This window comes from Leucoraja erinacea, chromosome 5, assembly GCF_028641065.1.
Source record: "Leucoraja erinacea ecotype New England chromosome 5, Leri_hhj_1, whole genome shotgun sequence".
Lineage (NCBI taxonomy): Eukaryota > Metazoa > Chordata > Chondrichthyes > Rajiformes > Rajidae > Leucoraja > Leucoraja erinaceus.
In genome coordinates, this window is record NC_073381.1 from 47205083 (window position 1) to 47226601 (window position 21519).

A 21519-nucleotide genomic window follows, 5' to 3' on the forward strand; every position below is an offset into this window, starting at 1 on the left:
GCTATGAACTACAATAGACTATTATTATTATTGTACTGTTATTGTTTGTTCTTTTTTCTGTTTTTGTTATATTATTTATTATGATTACATATTCTGTTGTGCTGCTGCAGCAAGTAAGAATTTCATTGCTCTATCTGGGACATGACAATAAAACACTCTTGACTTTGTTATTAATAAATCACAAATAGCTGAGAAAATAGTGTTATTATAGTGCAACTATTCTCATCTGTCCACAGACCAGCTCTTCCTTTGGTTATCCAAAGTTCTTCTATATCTGCCTCCTCCTCAATAAGAGCTAAGTATTCTACATTTTTTCCTTAACTCCACTTTCTTATAGCATGAAATAATGAATTGCCCTTAATTCGATCCTTTATAATCAATCACGTTACCCTAATTGTTTTCTCTTACTGTTCTCTAACCCATTTGTTCCCATTAAACCCATTAAAGTCGCCAGCTTTTTGTGGACAAATTTGACATGTGGATATAAATCAATTTTATTTTCTGGATGTATATAAAGCAGAAATAGAATTGTTCACAAAATAGACAAACAAATAAATTCTTAAACTCAAATGCCATATTGGAAATTTAATGTAAATACCATTTTGTAATAAATGGAGCATGGATTTTACTTTACAATGAAGCTGTCAATCGAAGAATCTGTAACTTGTGCATGACCTTCAAAGTTAGGAAATTGAATTCACAGAAGAGTATTAGATGTTCATTTTTACTATTGTTTATCCATAACTACTTTGGAATGAAGCAAAACACAAGCACATTCATGCCTAGACTTCTCAAAAGATAGTAGGATATGAAACGCAATGGTAGAATTAAAGAAATCACAACTGTAACACAAAATATATTAGAAATGTGTGCAGTTTCCGTTATATTTCTACATTGATGATCATTCATCACAGAAGTGCATAATACTATAATTAAGTCAAGACTAAGTATTCTACAAAATGTCACATTTTAATCAAATACTAATCTGCATATCAATATTTGTTTTGGATATTAAAAATCTTAACTTTTTTTGGAAACTGCAATTTATAATATCTTCAGCTGAATAAATAAACTGCACCCAACATAAACATAAGTGCTTTAAAAGATTCAAAATGCTGGAGTAACTCAGCGGGACAGACAGCATCTCTGGAGAGAAAGAATGGGTGATGTTTCGGGAAGAAGGGTCTCAACCCGAAACATTACCCATTCCATCTCTCCAGAGATGCTGCCTCTCCCACTGAGTTACTCCAACATTTTGTATCTCTCTTTGATTTAAATTAGCATCTGCAGTTCTTTCCTACATGCTTGAAAAGATTTGTTCAAGAAGGAACTGCAGATGCTGGAAGATCGAAGGTACACAAAATTGCTGGAGAAACTCAGCGGGTGCAGCAGCATCTATGGATCTATGTCTGAAGAAGGGTTTCGACCCGAAACGTCACCTATTTTCTTCGCTCCATAGGTGCTGCTGCACCCGCTGAGTTTCTCCAGCAATTTTGTGTACCTGCTTGAAAAGATTGATGGCTCAAGATCAATTCATGAAGTACATAGATTCTGCTTTGTGACAGTAAAACTAAACATTCCAATTATACTTTTTGAGCAACACTTCACGAGTAAAACATAAATCTGAAAGCTTAGATACAAAGCCTGAAATAAAAGATTTTGTCCTAAATGTTGACAAGAGTTTTGGTAACAGCATTTCCGCAGTAGAATCAACAGCATTAATGAATTTTAAAGAAGTCTTAATCCAGTTTATTAACACTAATTATTACTTGAATCTTCTTCCCACAAAATACATATCAAATCTAGTTGTCAGGTCAGTTCAAGTACAGGTAAAGGACTATTTACACAAAAGGTTTTACAAATTAACTATTGCAGTAAGTTGTATGTATATTGGATCCCCTTGAAGATTCTGGTCCTTCAACATTTTCTCTCTTTTACTAATTTGCTTGCATCAGCTGTCTGGCAGTTGTGCAGAAATTTAACATTGTGAACACCAGCTCAGGAAGATCATATTCATGCTTCCATCCCCAATCTTGCCGAGCATTATGGTCATCAAATTGCATTGGCCAGCTATCAGCTAAGAGGAGAAACAAATGTTAATATTTCTAACTCTTCATGCTATTAACCAATAAAAATAGTTAATTTGTCTCTTGCTTAGGCAAATGCCAATTAATAAAATATTTTTAGCAACCATTAAAGGCACTGAATCCCCAAAGGACAAGAAATTTGCCTCAACTTACATAATCGCACACTACTTATAACTAGTAGTAAACTAAACAGAACGGAGTTGGTGCAAACATAAAAAGACACCAATTTGGTGCAAGTCACTGAACCACAACAAATGGTAATAGTAAATATTGACCCAGATTTAAAATAAAAAATGATGCTGAAAGCATTTACTATGGAGTAAATCAAGTGCAATTTCCATCATGGGTAAAAGCATAGTTGAATACCAAAATGTAAGGTTATTTTGCAACACCAGTCTATGCTATAATCAGTCTGAAGAAGGGTCTTGACACGAAATGTCACCCATTCCTTCTCTCCAGAGATGCTGCCTGTCCCACTGAGTTACTCCAGCATTGTGTCTTACCTATGCTATAATGGTCCTGCCGATAGACTTACCAATATCCTGACGTATTTTATCAACTTTGTAAGTGACCTTAAGGTCAGACAGGTGCTTTTGGACTTCAGTCACCAGCTCTTCAGGAGTAAAACTCATAGCACTTATATTATAGGTTCTCATTTTAAGCTGCTCTGTTGGTGCTTCCAAGATTTCCAGCGTTGCACGCAGACAGTCATCAATGTACATCATGGGGAGCTTTGTGTCAGGCCTCAAATAACATTCAAATTTCCCTGTTTTTACAGCATCGTGGAAAATTTGAACTGCATAGTCTGAAACACAAAACAAACATCTAATAATTGAACAAAGCCAGCAAGCTTTCATACCTCAGTTAATCTGCAAAACATTTACACTTATATCCTATTATTATCATCGCATTTGATCTTCGCAAACTGCTGCTGATTACAAATGATCAGTCTAAAAATTTCAACAACTTTTTGATGAAGATAAATCCCCTACATTTCAAAATAGCTCTAAGCTTGAACTAGAGTTGTACAGCTCAGGTACAGGGCTTTTGGTGCACCGTCCCAACTGACATCAAGTATCCATCTATACAAATCCCAGTTTCCAGTAGCTTTCTAACGCCTTGGTGATTACACAGAAACATAGAAAATAGGTGCAGGAGGCCATTCGGCCCTTCGATCCAGCACCGCCATTCATTGTGATCACAGCTGATCGTCCCCTACCAATAACCCGTGCCTGCCTTCTCCCCATAACCCTCGACTCCACTAGCCCCTAGAGCTCTATCTAACTCTCTCTTAAATCAATCCAGTAACTTGGCCTCCACTACCCTCTGTGGCAGGGAATTTCATAAATTCACAACTCTCTGGGTGAAAAAGTTTTTTCTCAGTCTTAAATTACCTCCCCTTTATTCGAAGACTGTGGCCCCTGGTTCTGGACTCGCCCAACATTGGGAACATTTTTCCTGCATCTAGCTTGTCCAGTCCTTTTATAATTGTATATGTTTCTATAAGATTCCCCCTCATCCTTCTAAACTCCAGTGAACACAAGCCTAGTCTTTTCAATCTTTCCTCATATGACAGTCCCGCCATCCCAGGGATCAATCTTGTGAACCTACGCTGCACTGCCTCAATCACAAGGATGGCCTTCCTCAAATTAGTAGACCAAAACTGTACACAATACTCCAGATGTGGTCTCACCTGAGCCCTATACAACTGCAGAAGAACATCTTTACTCCTATACTGAAATCCTCTTGTTATGAAGGCCAACATTCCATTAGCTTTCTTCACTGCCTGCTGTACCTGCACGCCAACTTTCAGTGACCGGTGTACAAGGACACCCAGGTCTCGCTGTACCTCCCCCTTACCTAACCCCATTGAAATAATAATCTGCCCCCTCGTTTTTGACACCAAAGTGGATAACCTCACATTTATCAATATTATACTGCATCTGCCACCATCTGCCCACTCACAACCTGTCCAGGTCACCCTGCAACCTCCTAACATCCTCTTCACAGTTCACACTGCCACCCAGCTTTGTGTCATCCGTAAACTTGCTAGTGTTGCTCCCAATTCCCTCTTCCAAATTATTAATATATCGGGTAAACAGTTGCGGCCCCAACACCGAGCCTTGTGGGACTCCACTCGCCACTGCCTGCCTTTCTGAAAAGGACCCGTTCACTCCTACTCTTTTCTTCCGGTCTGCCAACCAATTTTCTATCCATGTCAACACACTACCCCCAATACCACGTGCTCTAATTTTAGTCACCAGTCTCCCGTGCGGGACCTTATCAAAGGCATTCTGAAAGTCTAGATACACTACATCCACTGGCTTCCCTTCATCCATTTTACTTGTTACATCCTCAGAAAATTCCAGAAGATTAGTCAAGCATGATTTCCCTTTCATAAATCCTTGGACTAATCCTTTTACTGCTATCCAAATGCCCCATTATTACCTCTTTAATAATTGACTCCAGCATCTTTCCCACCACCAAAGTCAGGCTAACTAGTCTGTAATTCCCCGTTTTCTCTCTCTCGCTCCTTTCTTGAAAAATGGGATAAAATTAGCCATCCTCCAATCCACGGGAACTGATCCTGAATCTATTGAACATTGGAAAATGATCACCAATGCATTCACTATTTCTAGAGCCACCTCCCTTAGGACCCTGGGATGCAGACCATCAGGCCCAGGGGATTTATCATCCTTCAGTCCCATTAGCCTACCCAATACTATTTCTCACCAAATTAAAATTTATTTCAGTTCCTCTACCGCCTTAGATCCTCTGTCCTCCAGTACATCTGGGAGATTGATTGTGTCTTCCTTAGTGAAGACAGATCCAAAGTACCTATTCAACTCTTCTGCCATTTCCTTGTTGCCCATAATAATTTCACCCGTGTCTGTCTTCAAGGGACCCACATTTGACTTTGCTACTCTTTTTCCCTTAACATATCTAAAGAAGCTTTTACTGTCCTTCTTTATATTCCTAGCCAGCTTCCCCTTGTACTTCATCTTTTCAGCCCGTATTGTTTCCTTCTGTTGTCCTATGAAAGTTTCCCAATCCTCTGGCTTACGGCTATTCTATGCTGTGTTATACATCTTTTCTTTTAGTTTTATTTTATCCCTAACTTCTTTTGTCAGCCACCGTTGCCTCCTACTCCCCTTAGAATCTTTCTTCCTTTTTGGAATGAAATGATTCTGAGTCTCCCAGATTATGCCCAGAAATTCCTGCCATTGCTGTTCCACCATCATTCCTGCTAGGATCCCTTTCCAGTCTACTTTGGCCAGCTCCCCTCTCATGCCTTCATAGTCCCCTTTGTTGAACTGCATCACTGCCACTTCCGATTTAACATTCTCCTTCTCAAATTGCAGATTCAAACTAATCATATTATGATCGCTACCTCCAAGCGGTTCCTTTACCTCGAGTTCTCTTATCATATCTGGTTCATTGTGGACAACACTAAATCCAGAATTGCCTTTTCCCTGGTCGGCTCCATTACAAGCTGCTCCAAGAATCCATCTCAGAGGCACTCCACAAACTCTCCCCCTTGGGGTCCTGAACCAACCAGATCTTCCTAGTCCACCTGCATATTGAAATCCCCCATCACCTAAGCAGCATTACCTTTGTTAAATGCCAGTTTTAACTCCTGCTGCAACCTACACCCTACATCCGGACTACTATTTGGGGGTCTGTAAACAACACCAATTATTGTCTTCTTGCCTTTACAATTCCTCAACTCAATCCACAGTGGCTCCACCTCGTCAATCCCTATGTCTTCCCTAGCCAGGGTCCGAATTCCATCCCTCACCAGCAGAGCCACCCCCACTCCTCTGCCCACCCGCCTTTTTATAGGATGTATAACCCTGAATATTAAGTTCCCAGGCCCGATCCTCCTGCAGCCACGTCTCAGTAATCCCCACAATGTCATATCTACCAACCTCTAACTGAGCCTCAAGCTCATCTACTTTACTTCTTATACTTCGCGCATTCATATACAATACTTTTAATTCCTTACACATCTCACTTTTTACATCGATCCCTATTACACTTGGCCATACTCTCCTATCCCTTTGTGAGCTTCCTTTCCCGTTAATTCTGGGGTAATTAACCATCCCTTTAACTCCATCCTTGACTCCCATTTGAATCCATCAAATGCCTCTTTAGATACTAACGAATTGTGGGAGTACCTGCCTTTACATCCAATTCCCCTCAGGCAGAGTGACCTGAATTCCGATCACCCTCTGCTTTAAAAATAAATTTCCTCGGATACCCTCTAAAACTCACTCCTTCAACAATGTTTTATAAAGTGATATTACAACTACCTTCCTTTATATTTGAAGCCCTGGAAAATGAAGGCAAGTAGCTTATTTTTAAATAATGTGATCACATTATTCATCTTTGCTACATTCAATAGATAATAGGTGCAGGAGTAGGCCATTCAGCCCTTCGAGCCAGCACCGCCATTCAATGTGATCATGGCTGATCATCCCCAATCAGTATCCCGTTCCTGCCTTCTCCCCATATCCCCTGACTGCTATTTTTACGAGCCCTATCGAGCTCTCTCTTGAAAGAATCCAGAGAACCTGCCTCCACCACACTCCACAGAGAATTCCAGACTAACCACTCTCTGTGAGAAATAGTGTTTCCTTGTCTCCGATCTAAATGGCTTACTCCTTATTCTTAAACTGTGGCCCCTGGTTCTGGGCTCCCCCAATATCGGGAACATGTTTCCTGCCTCTAGCGTGTCCAAACCCTTAACAATCTTCAATGATATACCCTCTTGTCCTTCTAAAATCCAGTGTACAAGCCCAGCTGCTCCATTCTCTTAGCATACGACAGTCCCGCCATCCCGGGACAAATTTATTTTTGTACAGCAAGCACTTAATGCACCAAACTTATTACATTTTTCCTCAGAAATGTAACTTGGAAGAGTCCTGGATACTGCCACAAAACAATAACCAATAGTACAATTGGCTTCTATAATTGGTGTAAAATAGAATTAAAAAGTAAAAATGAAGCTGAAAGCAAGTGGTTTTATTAAAATTAATACTCAATATAATTTCACATGTTGTAAAATCTTTTGAGGAATCCCAGGACACGTCCAAACTTCACGAAGAATCATGAGGCACAACAGATAACGTTTTTACTAACAGGATGTTTTGTAATGGACCGGTCCCACTTAGGAGACCTCTACCGCAATCTCTGGCGACCTTAAGCGACTTAAAAAAAAATTAAAAAATCAAGGTTGCGGTGACCTACGACCTCCCACGACTGTGTGTACGACCTGCTATGACCATGTTGAAGACCTCCCTCGACTATGAAGAAGACTGGCTTCGACCATGTATGTTTTACTTGAGGATGGTCTCTTGACAAATCATTCTGAACCGTGCAAGCAAGGAAGGAACTAGTTTGGAGGATGTTAGTAAAAATACAAAGACTGCTGTTTGCAGTAGCCCTTTTGCTTCAGCATCCTTTTAAGAAAAGCAGAAGGGGAAAAGCAAAAGACGGAACTTTAAGCACACATGTGGGGGTACTGGAACCATTCCTCAAGGTCCCCCTCCTGCTGCCTGGTGAAGGTGTAGAACATAACCTTCCTCTAGCCCTCCCTCACCACCAATGGGGTATCTGCCTCTGATACTGTGTCAGACACAGGAGAAAGGGCTGCTTTGCTGCTTTCAAATAAGGCAGTGAAGGCTGGGGTGGTGGTGGGGCCACTTTGGACTCCTCCTCCAGGGGTCTGTCATGCAGGGCTACCTCCTCCTGCACTACTTCCCCTTTCTTTCAAAAACCCTGGAGCGTATCGTTGCGTCGCAACTTCATTCCCACCTCCTTGCGTATAACCTACTTGAACCCCTCCAATCTGGCTTTCGCCCCCTCCATAGCACAGAAACTGCTCTCCTCAAAGTCCTGCCACTCTTCCTCCTGGGTCCGTAACACCTGCATGGCAGTTTTTCTTTTAAGGTTGTGCCCTTCCCCTGCGCTGCTGCCTTTTTGGTGCCATCTCTAAAACAGAAGTCTCCTCTCCAGCTATGAATGAACATGCCCTGGAGTGACAGAGGTGACATGCTGCTGTTTAAATTACCATTTTTTTTTCAAAGATTAGTACTAATCCAATCTGATTAATAACTGCTGTTGGATTTTCAAAGCAGAAGTAAAGCAATAGAAAGGGTTATTAACAGTGCCATCAGAGAGACCACACTGGTTATCAACAGTATTAACAGTGAGACCACACCTGGAGTATTGCATACAGTTTTGGTCTCCTAACCTGAGGAAAGACATTCTTGCCATAGAGGGAGTTCAGAGAAGGTTCACCAGACTGGTTCCTGGGATGTCAGGACTTTCATATGACGAAAGACTGGATAGACTCAGCTTGTACTCGCTAGAATTTAGAAGATTGAGGGTGGAATCTTATAGAAACTTACAAAATTCTTAAGGGGTTGGACTGGCTAGATGCAGGAAGATTGTTCCCAATGTTGGGGAAGTCCAGAACAAGGGGTCACAGTTTAAGGATAAGGGGGAAATCTTTTAGGACCGAGATGAGGAAAACTTTTTTCACACAGTGGTGAATCTCTGGAATTCTCTGCCGCAGAAGGTAGTTGAGGCCAGTTCATTGGCTATATTTAAGAGGGAGTTAGATGTGGCCCTTGTGGCTAAAGGGATCAGGGGGTATGGAGAGAAGGCAGGTACAGGATACTGAGTTGGATGATCAGCCATGATCATATTGAATGGCGGTGAAGGCTCGAAGGGCCGAATGGCCTACTCCTGCACCTATTTTCTATGTTTCTATTCTATCAAATGGCACTGACTGACCATAGCCTGCATATCAAGTCTCAATTTGGCTATTCCCGGATCACTCATTTCCGAACTTCCACTAACTGATTTAGCTAAACTTCCTGATGTTCTGAAATACAAGTGAACCAAAACTCTCGAGTCAGGTCTTACTGTAATGATGTTGCCCAATTTCCCTTAATCAAGCACCAAAACACTGTAGATGACTGGACGATTGTTTCGATTAACACCTTCACTCAGTCCACCTGGGTTTACCTGATCTCCCGGTTGCCAAACACTAATTCCCCTTCCTATTCCCACACTGACTTTCTGTCCTTAGCCTTCTCCACTTCTCCATTGTCGGAGTAAGGTCAAATGCAAATTGGAGGAACAGCACATCATATTTCACTTGGGCAGCTTATAACCCAGCAGTATGTATATTGATTTCTCGAACTTCAAGTAACCCTTTCATCCCTTCTCTCTCCATCCCTTCCCCACCTGTCATTGTATGGTTCAGTCGTCTTGAGTCTCATTGTCTGTAACCCATTTTCACCTTGCCCACAGCGAACAATGCCCATTTCCTTTATCATCATTACTTTTTTTGCATATCTTTCATTAATTTGTTCTATATCTCTCTATATCACCGTCTATATCTCTCGTTTCCCTTTTCCTCTAACTCTTAATCTGAAGCAGGGTCTCAACCCAAAACGTCACCTATTCCTTTTCTCTAGTGATGCCATCTGTCCTGTAGAGTTACTCCAGCTTTTTGTCTAAAACGCAGTAGATTATACAAATTTATAATAAACAGAAAATACTGGAAATACTTAGCAAGTCAGTAGTAATTGTGAAGAGAGAAACAGTGAAAGTATATCATAGAAAATAGGTGCAGGAGTAGGCCATTCGGCCCTTCGAGCCTGCACCGCCATTCAATATGATCATGGCCGATCATCCAACTTAATATCCTGTACCTGTCTTCTCTCCATACCCCCTGATCCCATTAGCCACAAGGGCCACATCTAACTCCCTCTTAAATATAGCCAATGAACTGGCCTCAACTACATTCTGTGGCAGAGAATTCCAGAGATTCACCACTCTCTGTGTAAAAAATGTTTTTCTCATCTCAGTCCTAAAAGATTTCCCTTTTATCCTTAAACTGTGACCCCTTGTTCTGGACTTCCCCAACATCAGGAACAATCTTCCTGCATCTAGCCTGTCCAACCTCTTAAGAATTTTGTAAGTTTCTATAAGATCGCCCCTCAATCTTCAAAATTCTAACGAGTACAAGCCGAGTCTATCCAGTCTTCCTTCATATGAAAGTCCTGACATCCCAGGAATCAGTCTGGTGAACCTTCTCTGTACTCCCTCTATGGCAAGAATGTCCTTCCTCAGATTAGGAGACCAAAACTGTACGCAATACTCCAGGTGTGGTCTCACCAAGACCCTGTACAACTGCAGTAGAAACTCCTTGCTCCTATACTCAAATCATTTTGCTATGAATGCTAACATACCATTCGCTTTCTTCACTGCCTGCTGCACCTGCAGGCCTACTTTCAATGACTGGTGTACCATGACACCCAGGTCTCTTTGCATCTCCCCTTTTCCTAATCCACCACCATTCAGTCTACTTTCCTGTTTTTTCCACCAAAGTGGATAACCTTACATTTATCCACATTATACTGCATCTGCCATGCATTTGCCCACTCACCCAGCCTATCCAAGTCACCTTGCAGCCTCCTAGCATCCTCCTCACAGCTAACACTGCCCCCCAGCTTCGTGTCATCCGCAAACTTGGCGATGTTGCATTCAATTCCCTCATCCAGCACTTTGTTTTTTAATTTAACCTCACATAAGCCAATTTCAACTTCTGGTGCATGGCTTTGGCATTGACACTTTAGAATTTTGTACTCTGTAAATAACAAAATTAACAAACCTGTTGTACCCCCACCGGGCTGGGTGTCTGCCGAAATTATGCCTGGGTACCTCAGACATCTGAAGTCCATGCCATACTTGTGGTGGTAGTACTAATAAGCAAATATATAACACATAAAATCAGTCTATACTCAAGTACAAAGGAAAATGGTTAAACAAATATCAAAACTATTTCACTTAAAGAAGCATAATTAGTAAGTGCCCAGAATTTAGTCCATTTGACCAAAGCTTCTTAAAACAGTAAAAATGCTGTATTTTCAGGCACTGTGTAGGTGATTTTAGCCATCAGTAAATGTAATAAAGGTAAATATATTGGATGAAAAGGATAAGTGAAAGAATCAAGGGATTGAACATGGAGTATGGAATGGAAAAATACCATTGGGCTGTTACCTCAAGATTGTATGGATTTCAATTGGATTTTGTACAAACCTATCAAGTCCCTTCTCCTGTGCAAAAACAAGCAAACTTTCAGAATTTCTATTCAACTATCATACTAAATAAGCCCTTTTCTTTTTAAACATTAGATCACATGTTCGATATAGCATACAATTCCCTTTGTACAGTCTTTTTTTGTTTTAAATCAAATCAAATCAACTTGTCTACCTGTAACACAGATCCTTGTAAACCCTCCTTTCCTTCCCTACAATTGGCATTGTGAATTACTTGCAAATTGTGGATTAGCAGAGATCACAAAACTGCGGCAAGGAATTCCAAAACATACTGATTTTCAAGTAACTATTCTGCACTTCCATAAATCACTTATAAATTTCAGATAAGTAACAACACGTAAAATAGAAAAAGAAAATCCATGTCACAGATGATTACAGTTTGACTAACAACCGTAGATCAACAATGCCAGAGCATGGAGGGAGGCCACCCTCCCCATTATTTCCATGTCAACTCCAAACAAGAACAATCTAGTCAGGTATATTGATCTACCCTTTCCCCAAGCCCTGCATATTTATCCAGTTTCTTGCATAGTTAGCCTTTTTGAAAATAACAAATTAATTTGTCTGTACTACTCTAACTCCTCCAGATGCAAACTGCGCTGCATAAAAAAAAGTTACTTTTGCCGATCTCCTTCATTGTTTATCCACTTGTTCTTGATCTTTCCACCACTAGAAACCATTTATTTCCATCTATCTACATCCTTCTTGATATTAAGTAACACAATTGGATACTCTCTCTGCTTCAAAAATAAACCTTTTTGAATCAAATAGAATAACATTTAATATATTATAACATAACAGTAAACGGTGTGTGTATATAGCTGTGAACAATATCCTGGCAGAAGGCTCATGCAACTGAATGCATTCAAAGAAAAGAGAGAATAATGGTAGGAAAGAATTGCAGATGCTGGTTTAAATCGAAGGTAGACACTAGATACTGGAGTAACTCAACAGGACAGGCAGCATCTCCGAAGAGAAAGAATGGGTAACATTTCGGGTCGAGACCCTTCTTCAGATAATAATGGTAGATACATTAAAAGATAGTCAATTTAGTCTTTGTTAGTTCTAATTAGCAGAAAGTTTAAAAAGTATCCAGAAATTATTATTTTTTTATTTTTTAAACTAACAAATTTGCATTCTATTAATAGATTTTTTTTTTGCAATTCCACATACCTCACCCATTAACTCTGCATGAACCTTAGAGACCCCATAGATAGTCCTAGGTCGTTGTACACAGAGATCAGGAGTTGGATTTCTGGGAGAAGTTGGTCCAAATGCACCAATTGTGCTCGGAACAAACAAGCGAAGGTTATGTTCAGCTGCAATATCCAAGACATTGTGCAGACCTGCAAACAAAGGTATTAGTATTTAAAGTCTGAAAAGCACCATTGATACAAGTATTTTTGATATGCCAAAGTGAAGCCCAGAATTGCAAAGATAAACATGTGTACAAACACAAGTTACTTTTGATCTTAGTGACACTTTTCAGTTGAATTAAAACACTTGTTTAATGCTAATGCTTAAATTCAATTATTTCAATTTTAGATGCGGATGCTTTGCAGAAACTACAATTGTCAGGTACTTCTCACCTGTTATATTGACACTGCGTGCCAAAGGTACATTTGCTTCTCCTACAGCACTCAGCAAGGCACTGTAGTGAATCAGCCATGTAATACGATTATTGACAACTATTTCACGCAGATTTTTGTAGTCCAAAATATCAGAATATATAAATGGCCCTGAATGGGGAAGACAGAAAATTTGTAAGAGTCTACATTATCTTTTCTATGCTGAAAGGCAAGCAATGTATCAATTATTTAGTGCTTACCACTGTGAAACACATCATCTGTGGGTTTTCTGATGTCAGAGAGTATTACATTGTTCTTACCAAAATGTTTCCTGTAGGAAAAAACATTCTGATAAATGCAGCAAAAACAAACTTCAATTTAATAAATTAAATATATACTTCCCTCTACCGACACTAAAATAATCTGGACTGAAAACAATTTATCATCTGCAAGATCATACTTGTTTGAATTTAAAACAAAATGTTTACAAGCTCAAACTGTACTTTGTGAAACAAGTAGTTGTACTGTACACATCATGAAAACACTTTGTTTATACAAGAAACTTCTGTATGGCCCTTTCAAAACTTTAGTCACTTTATTTGTAAATTTGTAGCTTGAAAGCTTGAAACATAATGAAGTGAACCCATTGTGGTTTTGACACATTCAAATGCAATGACAGTTACATACCTTAACAATTTAGCAAGCCCTATGCCAAGCTGGCCTAATCCACCTGAAAAAGACATATTATGAGCATCATTCTGAAATATTGCACTGTTTCGTGTGGTGGAAGACTACTACCACAAATCCAGCTTGGTCAAGATTAATTGTAGTTTAAATAGTAAAATACCTCCGAGCAAGACAACACCAGGTGATACCAATGAGTACATGCAAATGACTTATAAACCAGTACGCATAATATGAAAGATATTAAAACATCTTTTCACCCAAGCATGCAGATAATGCAACAAAGCCAGCACGGTATATCAGAATGCTGTGGGCTGTTGTGCAACAGAACACCCATTTGTCAAATACTCATGAACTATTTGAACATCAGAAGCAAATAATAACCGAGTCATGCTGTGAGCATTATTACACAATGACAATGACTAGATTTTTGTAAACAAATCCAATGTCTTTGAGACAAGGAACTGCAGATGCTGGAATCTTGCGTAGAATACAAAATGGTAGAGTAACTCAGCAGGTACTGAGCTACAGGGTCTGAAGGTGGGTTTCGTCCCGAAATGTTACCTATTTCCTTCGCTCTATAGATGCTGCTGCACCCGCTGAGTTTTTCCAGCATTTTTGTGCACCTTCGATTTTCCAGCATCTGCAGTTCCTTCTTGAACAGAGTAACTCAGCAGTCAGGCTGCATCACTGGGACACATGGATAAGCAAAATTTCAGGTCAGGACCCTTCTCAGACATCTGATGTGTGTCTGCAGAAGGATCCTGCCCCAAATCATCACCAACCATGTCCTTCAGAGATGCTGCCTGACCTGCTAAGTTACTCCAGCATTTTGTTTTCCACTCAATACAACCTCTTTGCTCTGGAGGTAACTGCAAAGTTTTATTCAATTTGTTTTAATTTAGTCAAATGGAAATCTGGATTGTTTAGACCAAAAATACATATTGAACATATCATCACTGTAATGTAATCCAAAGCAAGTGAGCTACCATTGTTATTGTACATAATGATTTGTGCTACACTTCATGAACTGTTGCATTTAATTTAAAATATGCATTGCACAAGAACCCAAGAAAATAAGACGAGCTCCCTCAAGCCTGTCCTGCTATTCAATATGATTATAGTCGATATTTAAATATAATTTCAAAAATAACTATTTTTTAAAATATTATATTGGTAGCTGTATTCTACAAGTCAGTGTTGCAAATAAAGTTACAAATATTATTGTCAGCACAAATATACAAAGGCATTTAGAATTAAGTCTATACTACTTTAGCCACCTTTTGTGTGGGTTGACAGGAGATTTTATCTAAGTGGCCTAAAGCGTCACTGGGAATGGCTTAAAGTATTAGAGAAGCTTTGGCCTCACTTATTGAGTGCCTCATGCCAGAAATTCCCATGTAGATAAGGCACATTAATCAAATATTCTCATAGCTACAATTAATATTTGATCACATGTTCAGAGGGTGCTTGCTATCATTTTAAGATATTTAAGTCTTTACTTGTCATATGTAATGGATATGAACTAGAACAATGAATTTCTTACTTGCTACAGCTTTACAAGCACATTAAATGGAACAAAAATAAATATACAATAAATTATCAGTTACTCTAACTAAACCAATCCATGATAGTGTAAAACCAAAAGTATGTAGGGAATATGAATACATCTCTTCTGGAGAAGAAAGTGAAAATGGACAGAAATGAACAACAAAATATAATTAAAACCTTGGGCACAATTAGTCCCATGTTCTTACATTCACATTATTTAAGATGGAAGTTTTGGTAATTTATTTCCCTACAAAGTTATGTTGATCATCATGCAAAATCATGCCTAATTTACATGGAGACATTTTACACAAACATCCAATAAGATTATCAAAAGACTGAAGATACATACCAGTGATAAGAACGCGTGGGTGATCAGATTCAGCAAAAGATGCTGAGTGAAAGCTAGCATCTGCATTTAGTTGTCTGGGGCTCCAGCTCATAAGCCTGAAAGTCACGGCAGGAAAATGGCAACTACAACCATTGTTCAACAGAGCCTGTTTGGCAATCTTGGTCAAATTCCTAAAAAATGGCATTATCCACACCTAAGCAAGAAATCATGGAAATAATAATAATAATAATAATTTTATTTATAGAGCACTTTAAAAACAAACATAGCTGCAACAAAGTGCTGTACATCACTAATCATTGACAAAAAATTAATACACACCAAAAATAACAATCAAAAGAAATAGTAGGAAAAGACATTTAAAATAAAGAAACATCAAAAACACCACAAACAGAAGCAAAGCCTCAGGCATGGTCAAAAGCCAGGGAGTACAAATGCGTTTTAACACTGGATTTGAAGATGGACAGTGAGGGGGCCTGTCTGATGTGCAGCGGCAGGGTGTTCCAGAGTGCTGGAGCAGCAACAGAGAAGGCTCTATCCCCTCTGAGCCTCCGACTAGACCTCGGTACCTCCAGGAGCAGCTGACCAGCTGACCTGAGGGACCGGGCAGGAGTGTATGGGTGGAGCAGCTCAGAGAGGTAAGGCGGTGCGAGCCCATTCAGAGATTTAAAAACAAATAACAGTAACTTAAAATGAACCCGAAAGTGCACCGGGAGCCAGTGTAGGGAGGCCAGAATTGGCGATATGTGCTCCCTCTTTCGAGTCCCTGTTAAAAGGCGAGCAGCAGCATTCTGAACCAACTGGAGACGAGATCAGCTATGGCCAATTAAGTACTATATTCCAAATATTTTCATTAAATTCTATAACAATCTTCGTTTGCACAATTATATTGGAGTCTATGAGCAGATAAACAAGTTTTCAAGCCCATGGATTTATTTCAAGTGTTACTGCACCACAGAAACCTTTTCCCACTCCCCTTCATCCCCATTCCAGAAGTGGCGGCGCTGCCAAGCAGCTGCGGCTCGCCTGCAGTCCGTCTGTCTTTTCCTTTTTTTTGTTGTTTTCTTTTGTCTTGTTGGACGTATATTTTAGTTTATTTTTAGTTGTGTATGTGTGGGGGATGGGGGGGGACTTGTTTTAGTCTCGTCCTTCGGGGGTTTGCAACCTTTTCTTTGTCATATCTCTGTCTCTGTCTGCGCTGAGGCCTAATCGCAGAGCTGGCAGCCTCCAACTGGGACCAACCTCGAGGCTCCGGAGGCAGAGCCAGGACTCACCATCACAAAGCTGGCCGACTTCGGGCTGTGGTGGCGCTGCGGCTGCGGCCCGACTTCGGAGCCTCGGTGGCTTCGGCTGCGGGCCCAGAGGACAACAACATCGGGAGCTCGCAGGCCCCAGGTTGGTGACCGATTCTCCGGAGCTCCCGCAACAACAGCTTCGTCCGCTGGACTGGAGGGTGGCAGCTTCGTCCGCCCCGGGCCGTGGAGTTTGAACTGGCCCGTTCACGGAGCTCGGACTCGGCCGCGGGACTTATCATCACCCGGCGGGGGAGGCCAACATCGAAAGCCTGGATCGCCTCAACGCAGAGGGAGAACAAGGAATGAAGAGATAAGGACTTTAAGACTTTTGCCTTCCATCAGTGAGGAGGTGCCTGGTAGACTCACTGTGGTGGATGTTAAACTGTGCTCATTGTGTGTTCTGTTATTTTATTTTCTGTCATGACTGCAAGGTACGCAATTTCGTTCCAACTAAAAGTTTGAATAACAATAAAGGAAACTTTATACCATATACTCCCATACCTTGCCCCAACAAATATTTATCTGGCTCCTGCTCAGAAACATCTATTACTATTCACCCAAAATATTCCTTGTATGTTCTATATTCCAAGTATGTTCCATATACCAAGTACTAACTAAAAATGTTCAAGAAGGAACTGCAGATGCTGGAAGATCGAAGGTACACAAAATTGCTGGAGAAACTCAGCGGGTGCATGTTTTCCCTTTGGCCTATGCTTTTAAATCCAGATTTTACTCTTAGTTGACATTAATATTATTCAAGACGTTTTGCTTTACTTCAAAAAGCAATTATTCCTACGCCTGCTCATCTCAGCTGTACGCATAACCCTCCATTTTACTCAACTACACAATTTTTGAAATGATATTTAGCACAAATGCACAGGTTTTATTTTAGATGTAAAATTATGTATATATGCACATTGTTAATCAAGATGACAAAATACATTTAACGGTCTGAAAAAATATGAATGATAAAAATCAGTGTGTCATGTACATACAAATAGGAATTCAAAGTGAGAACAAGTCAATGAATGACTTATGATAAAACAGTATCGACCACACTTCACTGCCAACTGATAACACAGATGGCATCACTGCAAGTTGACACTCACTTGAAATTTTTGTATAGTCAACTTCCCAGTTGCTTCCCAGCAGTTATCAGACAACACAACGGTCCTCTCATCAGGTCGAGTGCAGTCCTGGCCTCTCATCTACCTCATTGGAGACCTTTAAGCTATCTTTAACGGGACTCTATCTTGCACTATATGTTGTACCCTTCATGATCCTTATCAGTGCATTGTGGGCGGCATGTATAGCCATTTTGACTGGATAGCACGCAAAGAAAAGCTTTTCACTGCACCCTGGTCGGTACACTTGACATGGATAAACTAAACTAAACTAAATCAAACCATGTTAAGTACAAGTTTAAAAACACTGCAGCCCTTTATATTTAAAACAGCCCACACAACCATATGCAATGTGATCGACTGATTTTTCCCCAAACTGTTTTTCCGAGCCAAAATATGTGGGATAAAATTGGAAATGGTTGGTAACAATTTGATGACACCTTTTTCTGACATAACCATAGTAAATGGGACAATACAAAGAAGGGCAGCGCGATGGCGCAGCGGTAGACCTGCAGGACCTGGAGCTGGGGCGGCGACCTGGAGCTGGGGCATCGGCCTGGAGATGGGGCAGCGGCCCGGTGCGGAGACTGCGGGACCTGGAGCTGGGGCGGCGGCCCGGAGCTGATGCTGTGGCGGGCCGTCTCGGAGCGGAGACGGCGTTCTGGCTTTCGGCAGCGGCGACATCACCACGGAGGTCCGCTGGACTGGAGAGCGGCATCTCCGGCCTGGATCGACCGCCTCAGCGCAGAGGGAGAACAAGGAGGGAAGAGATGGAAACTAAGACTTTGCCTCCATCACAGTGAGGATGTGCTTGGTGAACTCACTGTGGTGGATGTTTAATTTGTGTTTATTGTATGTTTTGTTATTATTGATTCTGTGTATGACTGCAGGCAACATAATTTCGTTCAGACCGTAAGGTCTGAATGACAATAAAGGATCTATCTATCTATCTATCTAGAATTGCTGCCATACAACGCCAGAGATTACGGGTGCTGCTGTCTGCAAGGAGTTTGGACGATCTCGCCGTGACCTGCGTGGATTTTCTCCGAGACACTCCAAAGACGTACAAGGTGAATTGGATTGGTATAAATGTAAAGTATCCATTGTATGCGTGTAGTGTCAACGTGCGGGCATCGCAGACAGTGGGCCGAAGGGCCCGTTTCCATGCTGTATCTCTGAACTATAGCCATTGGAAATGCATAACGTTAAAATGTCCATTTTAATCTTCTACATACAGCGGCACAATGTACTCAGACTTAAAGATCTGCAAATGATACACCACAAAATATTTTGCGACCCGAAAATCCTTTGTAAAGTATCAGCAAGAATGCACCTGGCAGGGTAGGTATGAACTCTAGGCAATTCCACGGAATGAAGCCTCTTCTCCAAATACCTATTACTTTCAGTTAATTGAGCAAACTTCAGCAAACTTACACAAACGGAAATGAAAATCGCAAAAAGGCAGAACTGTAAAACCGAAAATGCTGGAAACAATAGGTTTGACACCAACGGCGGTAAGATAAACTGAGTTAAAGCGATGAGTTTTGATCGGAAACGTTTAGTTGCGTTTCTCTTCACAAACGCTGCTGCCCTGTCGGGTATTTCCAGTTGTTTTATTCTAAAAGGCGATAGCATGGGATGGGGGCGGGGAAAGGGCGACTTTGTTATCTAGTATCAAATTGCACATATAGATGTCTGCGTAGACGATCAAAACAGCCGGTCACTCAAATAGGGAAAATAGTTTGTTTGCAGCCCCCGGGACCCGCTCTCCCCGAACCTTGCGGGAGTCGGCGCACACCGAAGATAACTCAGCGGGACAGGCAACATCTCTGGAGAAAAGGAATATTTTGGAGGACTTAAATAAGACACCAAGAACCAAGAATGGGTGATGTTTTGGGTTGAAACCCTTCTTCAGATTGAGAGTCAGGGGAGAGGGAGGCGAGAGACATGGAAGGGTAAGAACACTAAGTCGCCCAAATGAAGAAAGCTCATCGACCCGAGACGTAATTCTCTTCCTCTTTCCGCAGATGCTCTCCGATCTGCTGGCCACCTCCAGCTTTCCCCTCCTTTATGCCAGACTTTCCGCCTCTGCGTTTACTTGTGCAGAGGAACTGCAGATGCAGGTTTACACCGGATAGACACAAAACGCTGAAGTAACTCAGTATCTCTGGAGAGACGCATTAGAGATTGCTGCCTGTCCCGTGGCGTTACTCCAGCGTTTTGTGTCTATCTTCGGTTTAAACCAGCATCTGCAGTTTGTTCCGACACATTTCACCCAGATCCCGGCTCGAGCCGTGTTCCCGGTGCCGAGGCCGCCGCCGCCGCTTACCTGCCCAACCGTCGTGCACGCGCTGCGATTCAGATTGCATCAGCCGCCCTCGCGAGGCTTTTATCCTGCCGCACCCAGCACCTGCCCCGCACTATCATTGGTTACCGTTGGCAACGCCTCGTCGATCATTGGTTCGATTCTTTGTCCGTCTCCCAGCGACTCTTAGCTCCAAAGATCCGCTATAGGATCTTTGCTTAGCTCTGCCCGCGGTCTCCTAGCAACCGGGCGCAGGTCCCCACGTGGCGCAGCTTGACGGATGCGCGCTGGGTTTTCCACCGCGCAGTGTCAGATGGCACTCTGGCTGTGCGATGGAGCAGTTGCACGGTGCCGTCTAGACTTCGTGCAGACACAATTAACGGTAATGACGCGAAGCTTTACGAGCTTCCTCTTTTATTAGCGAGTTATTTCGTTTTTGCACAACATGACGAAGCATTGAAAAATAGGCCATTCAAGTCAAGTCACTTTTATTTCTATAGCACATTTAAAAAACAATTCTCGTTGACCAAAGTGCTTTACATTGGTGGAGGTACTCACGTTATACAACATTGGTTCTTAGATTAAGAATTAATTCACTATGATTATGGCTTATCATCTCAAATCAGTGTCCCGCTCCTGCTTTTCCCTCATATCCCTTGATTCCTTTAGTCCTAAGAGCTAAATCTAACTCCCTCTGTATATATTATATTATATTGCATCTGCTATGCTTCCGCCCACTCACCCAACCTATCCAAATCACCCTGCAGCCTCATAGCATCCTCCTCTCAGCTCACACTGCCACCCAGCTTTGTATCATCCGCAAACTTGGAGATGTTACATTTAATTCCCTCGTCTAAATCGTTAATATATATTGTAAATATATTGTAAATAACAGGTCCCAGCACCAAGCCTTGTGGCACCCCACTAGTCACTGCCTGCTATTCTGAGAAAGACCCATCAATTCCTATTCTTTGCTTCCTGTCTGCCAACCAGTTCTCTATCCATGTCAATACCCTACCCCCATAACATGTGCTCTCAATTTGTACACTAATCTCGTGTGGGACCTTGTCAAAGACTTTTTGAAAGCCGATACACCACATCCACTGGCTCTCCCTTATCCATTCTACTTGTTATATCCTCAAAAAAGTCAAGAAGATTAGTCAAGCATGATTTTCCCGTCATAAATTCCATGCTGACTTTTACCGATCCTGTCACTGCTTTCCAAATGCTCTGCTATAACATCTTTAATAATCGACTCGGGCATCTTCCCCATTACCGATGTAAGGCTAACTGATCTAATAATTCCCCATTTTCTCACTCCCTCCTTTCTTAAAAAGTGTAGTTACATTGGCTACCCTCCCGTCCACAGGAACTGATCCAGTCGAGAGAACATTGGAAAATGATCACCAATGCATCCAAGAT

At 41.3% G+C, this 21519-nt stretch overlaps 1 protein-coding gene across 4 annotated transcripts; it reads right to left on the bottom strand.

Moving 5' to 3' along the window:
• Positions 1 to 572: 572 nt before the first annotated feature.
• tdh (L-threonine dehydrogenase) lies at positions 573 to 20245 on the bottom strand. Of its 4 annotated transcripts, none has more exons than XR_008723465.1 (9): positions 15377 to 15569; positions 13480 to 13522; positions 13053 to 13123; positions 12814 to 12963; positions 12398 to 12570; positions 10777 to 10867; positions 2623 to 2892; positions 1502 to 2077; positions 573 to 1366 (listed from the first exon to the last, which is right to left on the bottom strand). XR_008723465.1 is itself a non-coding variant. In XM_055635523.1 (9 exons), exons 2-9 carry the CDS (start codon positions 15558 to 15560, stop codon positions 1938 to 1940), a joined length of 1122 nt encoding a protein of 373 aa, XP_055491498.1. In that variant the 5' UTR covers positions 15561 to 15569; positions 20122 to 20245; the 3' UTR covers positions 573 to 1937. The 4 variants fall into 4 exon arrangements, 2 of the variants coding, with proteins under 2 accessions (XP_055491498.1, XP_055491499.1); XR_008723466.1 differs by having other exon boundaries at positions 573 to 1375; XM_055635523.1 differs by adding an exon at positions 20122 to 20245 and having other exon boundaries at positions 573 to 2077.
• Positions 20246 to 21519: the final 1274 nt, after the last annotated feature.

Excerpts from the sequence above, each read along its gene's own strand:
- tdh (XM_055635524.1), bottom strand. Across the intron at positions 12,964-13,052 it reads AGATGATGTGTTTCACAGTG|GGCCATTTATATATTCTGAT; the intron begins GTAAGCACTAAA and ends TTCCCCATTCAG. Across the intron at positions 2,078-2,622 it reads TAAAATACGTCAGGATATTG|CTGATAGCTGGCCAATGCAA; the intron begins GTAAGTCTATCG and ends TTCTCCTCTTAG.